General features: G+C 39.1%; 1 protein-coding gene across 7 annotated transcripts in view; it reads left to right on the top strand.

The window, feature by feature from the left end:
• Ncoa3 (nuclear receptor coactivator 3) overlaps window positions 1–7,042 on the top strand; it is a 132,626-nt gene that overhangs the window by 96,475 nt on the left and 29,109 nt on the right. For all 7 annotated transcript variants that reach the window (XM_023720756.1, XM_023720760.1, XM_023720759.1 and 4 more), the window contains 5 exons: window positions 333–505; window positions 1,415–1,515; window positions 3,903–4,077; window positions 4,914–5,102; window positions 5,266–5,367. In XM_023720756.1, the coding sequence (XP_023576524.1) occupies window positions 333–505; window positions 1,415–1,515; window positions 3,903–4,077; window positions 4,914–5,102; window positions 5,266–5,367 (740 nt within the window). The remainder of the gene's footprint in view (window positions 1–332; window positions 506–1,414; window positions 1,516–3,902; window positions 4,078–4,913; window positions 5,103–5,265; window positions 5,368–7,042) is intronic.

The following is a 7,042-nucleotide window of genomic DNA, read 5'->3' as shown; positions in this document are numbered from 1 at the left end:
CTACAGAACTGGGGATTGAACTCAGGCCCTTTTGCTTGCCAAGGAAGTGCTTATTCTACTGAGCCATCTCCCTAGCCCTAGATCCTCCCCCTCCCTCTCCCCTTTCCTGCAGCATTTCGGATGGTAATTTTTGCCTGGAACATGCTAGGCAAATGTTCTGCCTGTGAACCCGGGGTTGAACTCAGGACTTTGTGCTTGCCAGGCAAGTGCTTATTCTACTGAGCTGTCTCCCCAGCCTAAGGAGCCGTAGCCGTGAGCAGCGCCCACAAAACTCAGGTAGGGCCCACTAACTTTTTTGTGATAGGTATATCATGGCTTTTCTTCCTTCTTAGTCTTACCTGCAGTGGTGAAAAGTGGAGAAGAGAACAGGAGAGTAAATATATCGAAGAATTGGCTGAACTGATATCTGCAAATCTTAGTGATATTGACAATTTCAACGTTAAACCAGATAAATGTGCAATTTTGAAGGAGACAGTAAGACAGATACGTCAAATAAAAGAGCAAGGTAATACTACATGGAAAAATTGTTTTAGGAAAGAAGTTATTACTGTGTTTACATTTGCCCTCCCTCTTCCCTGTCTTGTGCTGGAAATCAAATCCAGAGCCTCACATATGTTAAGCAAGTGCTTTACCACTGAGCCACATCCTTACCCTTATATTTGCCTTGCAGGGTACTTTTTTTTTTTTTTTTTTTTTTTTTTAAATGTATTTAGTACAGGGTCAACTGGGTCTCACCGTGCAGATCGGACTCATAGTGATCCTCCCAAACACTGGGATTACAGGCTCGCACTACCATGTCCAATCTCAGTTGCAGTCTCACTGCTCCCGGGTGGCGTGGCCAGCATAACCCGAGATCAAACCCTGGTCTCTGTGCTCTGCCTCAGCAGGTGCTTTAGCTCGCTGAGCTATCTGGCCAGCCCTGAGCAGGGTGTCTTGTTTAGGTATGAACTATAGATGTTTGAGGCTAGGGAGGACTTGGCTGAAGTGATCAGGTTTTGTCTGTGAAGAAACAGCGAATAAAAAATTGAGTGAAATTCAGTATTGCTCATCCTGTCAAGTAATAGCTTCCTGTTTGCAAGATGTGAGTTACTACGAATCAAAGAGAATTTTGGGTCTCTATTACCTTCCCCAGGTATCTATAAAGTTAGGTTTTTGTCTTTTCGAGACAGGGTCTCATTATGCAGTTCATCTGTCCTTGAGCTCACTTTGTAGCCCAGGCTGGTCTGAAACTCTCAACAATCTGCTTGTCTCAGTCTCCCGAGTGCTGGGAATATAGGATTATGCCACCATGAAGTTTAGTATTTTTCAGTTGAGATCTTAGGGGGTGTGTGTGTGTGTTTGTCAACTGTTTCAAGGAAGATTTTATTTATAACTCAAATGTGCTATTCATAGTATTTTCTTTTATTATTTTCAGGAAAAGCTATTTGCAGTGATGATGATGTTCAGAAAGCTGATGTATCCTCTACAGGACAGGGAGTTATCGATAAAGACTCTTTGGGGCCACTTTTACTTCAGGTAAATCAAAAGATTTTAAGTGTCCAAAGTGTGTTGTTACTTGGTTATATATATATTTTTTATTTTAGGGAAGGGTCTACAAGGTGTTCAGGTTGGGATTACAGGCGTACGCTACCACACCCAGTCTCCCATCCAAGTACTAACCAGGGTTGAGCCTGCTTAGCTTCTGAGGCGCGATCAGGGTGGTATGGCTGTAGACAACACACCCAGCCTCAATTGCCATTCAGCACACTTTAGTGGCGGGGTCGGCATGGCAGCCCTGGGAATCTAACCCCTGGCCCCTCCACCTGCTTGTTGGCACTCTAATCCGTTGAGCCATTTGGCCAGCCCTACTTCAGTTATATTCTAAAATGATGAAGTATAGAAAGTATTGCTTAGAAAATGAGGACAACAGCAACCAGAAGACTTTTCTGTGAGACAGAACTTAGCATGTATTCTGAATATAACACTAAAGTGTACTTATGTTTACAGTATATTTAACTCAGGGGGTCCTTTCCTCTAATGGAAGCAAATCAGAAAAGCACACATGCACATAAACATAAAACAAAGAAGCAACAGGACAGAAAAGGTAATGCATTTCACAAAAGTAAACCAGTATTTCATAGAGATAATGGACATTATTTTAGCCCTGACATTTTTTCTGCATTTTTATATCCACATATGGGCATGCTGTCAGTTCCTTGCTTTTTTACTTTTGTTCTTTGGGTAGCTCAGGGGATTGCACCTAGTCTCTCGTACATGATGTGTGAACTCTGCTATGCTTTGCCAAATTTTTGTGGTGCTAGGAATTAAACCCAGAACCTTATACATGCTAGGTGAGCGCTTTAGCATTGAGCTGCACCCTTAGGTCTTTGATTTATATTCTTTTTTTGTTCTGTATTATTGGGAAAGTTTTAAAACTTAATAAATTGTTGTTTTATATTTAGTTAATTAGTTAGCCTTGGATAGATTGTATTAACCTGTGGCACTACTTTAACAGCAAGGGATGAAGCTCTTCATAAAGTTTATTGCCAATTTTTTTTTTTTTTTTGTTGTTGTTGTTTGTTTGTTTGTTTCAGTTTATTCCAACAGTTTTTAAAATGCCTTTTGTAAGCTCTTATTTACAAATAGAGTAATTCCTGTAGCATGAGAGCTATGAGTGATCATCTATAGCGTATTATTCCCCTTGCATTGAACCCAGGGCTCACACATGCTTGGCAAACACTACCAACTGAGCTACATCCCCAATCAATTTACATTTTATTTTGAGTTAGTGTCCTACCTGTGGTCCAGGCTTGTATCAGCTCATGATCCTCCTTACCTTAGCCTTTGAAGTGTATTTTTATTTGTTGTTGTTATTACTTTGGTGCTATTGGGGATTAACTCAGAGATGCTCACTGAGCTATGGTAACAGAATTTTTTTTTTTTTTTTGTAGACTGAGGATTGAACTCAGGCCCTTGCGCTTGCCAAGGGAAGCGTTTATTCTACTGAGCCATCTCCCTGGCCTCCAGAATTTTTTTTTAAGTTTAGAAGGTTTTTTTTTTTTTTTTTTTTTTGGTGTGTGTGTGTGTGTGGGGCGGGCTGGCTCAGGATGCCTTAAGAGCAGGTCTGGTAAGGCATGAGGATCTTGGGATCGACCCACAGTATCCTGAGGCTGACTGCCTTCACTTAAGCAGGCACTTAAACAACTGACCTAATGGGCAGGACCCCAACAGAACTTTTTATTTCTAGAAAAATTTGAATAATTTGCCCAAGTAGTACTCAAATCTGTGATGTTCCTGCCTCAGGCTTTCTCCTTCATTACTGGTTATAGGTGTGTACTGGCACACCTGGCTAACCTAAACCAATTTATATTTTACTATTGTCCAGAGTTTCACTAAGTCAAGTCACTAAGTTGTCCACATTGTGCTTGAACTTATGATCTGCCTACCTCAGCCCGCTAAGAGTGGTAGGATTTTTAAGACTGAGTGCACCATGCCTGGGTTACAATAACTGTTAAATCAAGTCTCTCTTCCATCCAAGTGGGTTATTATTACTATGCCTCTTTTGTTACTTGAGTCACTTAAACAAGAGAAGTTTTATTGTAGTTTTGGAGGCTTATGTTAAAGAACAAGGCATAAGCAGGATTGGTTTCTCTTTATCTCTCCTTGGTTTGTCACTCTTTGTCTTTTTTATGCTTTCTCTGTTTGTGTAACCCTGGTGTCTTTTTTGTTTTTTAAATCTCTCTTTAATAAGGATACCAGTCATGTTAGGTTAACATCGTGCTCTTATGACTCTCTTATCCTTAATTGCCTCCTTAATGGCTGTATCTACAAATATTGTCATACTGATGGTAAGAATTATGTGGTGGATGCAATTCACTCTGTAACAGCCTAGGATGACATCCCATTTTAATAACCCATTGTAGGCATTAGATGGCTTCCTGTTTGTGGTGAATAGAGACGGGAACATTGTATTTGTGTCAGAAAACGTTACACAGTACCTGCAATACAAACAAGAGGACCTGCTTAATACAAGTGTCTACAATATCTTGCATGAAGAAGACAGAAAAGATTTTCTTAAAAACTTACCAAAATCTACAGGTAGGCTCTTAGTACGTATTTTCTGAATATCTATAACTTGTTTTCCTTCATTATTACTATTATTTTTTATGTATGTGGTACAGAGTCTCACTATGCATCTTGGACTTTTAGTGATCCCCCTGTTTCAGCCTCCCCCGCACTGGGATTACAGGTGTGTGGCGCCATGTCCAGTTTTGGTGGTTGGCTCAGCGCGCTGGTGAGGGGGCCGGTGTAGCATGTGGTGCCAGGGATCGAACCACAATTCCTGTCCTTAGTCTGCTGAGCTATCTTGCTGGCCCTCCTTCATCATTTGTTAGAAAATTGAATGTACTTTTTAGGAAACTAGGTGGTCAAATTCATGTAGAAGGATGTTATTATGAAATACTTTAAATGTCACCTCAATAAACTTAAAATATAGAACATACGTTATTTTATGTGGCTAAAATATATAGTAAGATTTCTGTTGACTTTGAAATTCATATGTTTTATATATTTTTGTTTGGAAATGTTAATGTAGATCATAGTATGGATACATGTAACAAGAAAATACAGCTTTTTCCCCTCCTCTTTGGTTGAGACTTGATTTCGCTTTGTTGCTCAGGCTAATGTCAAACTCTTAGGCTTAAATCATATTTTGCCTGAGCTCACTGAATAGCTGGAACTTCAGGCATGTATTATCACACCTGTCTTATGTGTTGAATTTTTGATGATATCATAGATTGAGATAGCTTTTTTTTTCATACTGGGAATCAGACTCAGGGCCTTGTGCTTTCATAGGCAGGTGCTGTGCCTCTGAACTGTATCCCCAGCTCAATACCAGATTTTTTTTTTTTTTTAACTCAATTTATTTTCCAAAGTTAATGGTGTTCCCTGGACGAATGAGACCCAGAGACAAAAGAGCCATACATTTAATTGTCGTATGTTGATAAAAACCACACATGATGTTCTGGAAGACATGAATACCAGTCCTGAAATGCGCCACAGATACGAAACAATGCAGTGCTTTGCCTTGTCTCAGCCACGAGCTATGATGGAGGAAGGTGAAGGTAAGAAAAGACACCTTTATGTATATAAACCACATAGCCACACTGTAGTTTTGGGAGTTCCCTTGTTTTTAATTTTTTTGCTTACTTGCTTATCTTTGATCTGCTACTGGATGGATGTGTTAAAAACAATTATAATCTTTATCTGGTTTAATTTTTATTGTAGATTTGCAATCTTGTATGATCTGTGTGGCACGCCGTATTACTACGGTTGAAAGAACATTTCCATCAAATCCTGAGAGCTTTATTACTAGGCATGATCTTTCAGGTAAATACTGTGTGCATGTCCATGCCCCTGTGGGTGTGTGTGTGCAAATCATTAGCTTAGAAATTGTTTTTTTTTTTTTTTTAATTTTTTTTTATTTAATTTATGTGTGTGTGTGTGTGTGTGTGTGTGTGTGTGTGGCCAGCTCAGCCCACCAGGGGCGGGGCTGGCTGGCATGTGGTGCTGAGGTATTGAACCACAGTCCCTGTGCTTTGCTTAGCTTGTTCTAGGTAGGTGCTTTAGACTACTGAGCCATCTCACCAGCCCTAGCTTAGAAATTGTTTAAAAATTATTTTTACAGTCTTCATGATTATTTAATGCTTATACCTTCTGGAAATCTTTGTGTACTGCATCTTTATTTCTTGTAGTACCCTAAGTGAATTGCACTGCTACTCATAGCATTTGAGTGTATTTGGGCAGGTAAGGCCAGCAAAAAATATAGAGGCACCTTTTTCTGCAGATACGATTTTGCATCTGAATTTAATGTCATTTTTCTATAAATTAAAGCCCATTTATTATAGGGAAATATTATTATTATTATTATTATTATTATTTTTTTGTGGAACCGGGGATTGAACTCAGACTCTTGTGCTTGCCAGGGAAGTGCTTATTCCACTGAGCCATCTCCCTGGCCCAAGGAAATATTATTGAAAATTTAAGTGATGAGTTATAGTTATTCTTGATGTCAGCATGTCTGACTTTAGCTTAGTTTGCCATTTTTGGCCACAGGAATACAGAGTTGATTATATCATAGTTGATAAGGCACATTCAACAAGTTAAACATGGTGGCACCATTACCTATATCTTCCTTCAGGGTTACTCTTGTAATCATCTAACCCTAAAAGATAAGGCAAGGCAGGGCCGGGGAGGTGGCTCAGTAGGATAAGCGCTTGCCTGGCAAATGCAAGGATCTGAGTTCAATCCCCGGTTCTGCCAAAAAAAAAAAAAAAAAAAAAAAAAAAAAGATAAGGCAAGGCTTTGTCATACATGTTTCATTTCAGAGAAGAGATAGAGAGGCTTGTGGTAAAGAAGCTAACTTATTGTCCCAGATTATGGCCAATACAAGAATGTATACCTGGGTCTGCTTAATTTGAAAGAATACCTATAGTCTTGAATTTGTGTTATACTAGTTTTATACACAGTGTGAACTTTCAGTGTTTTTGTAAATGTAGTAGTTTTAAATGTAAAGCATTTAAATCATTGTGAATATGATTTCAGCAGAGTAGATTGATTGATTGATTTTTGCTTAACCGGAAATTGAACTCAGGCCCTTGAGCTTGCCAAGCAAGCGGTTATTCTACTGAGCTATCTCCCCAGCCCCAGCGGAGTAGTTTTAAATAAATGTTAAGCCTATCTGACTATTACAGGGTGTTAATATAGATATGTGTTTGGCATGTGGTTTAGGGATAAGCTCAGGAGAAGGGTTTGAGGAATAGTCTGTCCTCAACGTGCATGGGTACTTAATTTCCTCTTTCCTAGAATGCATTTTTCTCTAGTCATTTCCCTTCCACTAATAACATTTTTTTTTTTTCAAAGTTTTATTGACAAACAGATAGCAATGAGACAGTTTCAAATCATATCGGAAGGACAGTTTCAACAAATAATACACTGCATATATTCTTCTTAGTGGTTAATTGCTGTACAAGATGAGGAATTGTGATCCCATTTACAAACACCA

Source organism: Octodon degus, unplaced genomic scaffold (assembly GCF_000260255.1).
Source record: "Octodon degus isolate 3935 unplaced genomic scaffold, OctDeg1.0 scaffold00077, whole genome shotgun sequence".
NCBI lineage: Eukaryota > Metazoa > Chordata > Mammalia > Rodentia > Octodontidae > Octodon > Octodon degus.
This window is presented reverse-complemented; position numbering and strand designations above follow the sequence as displayed.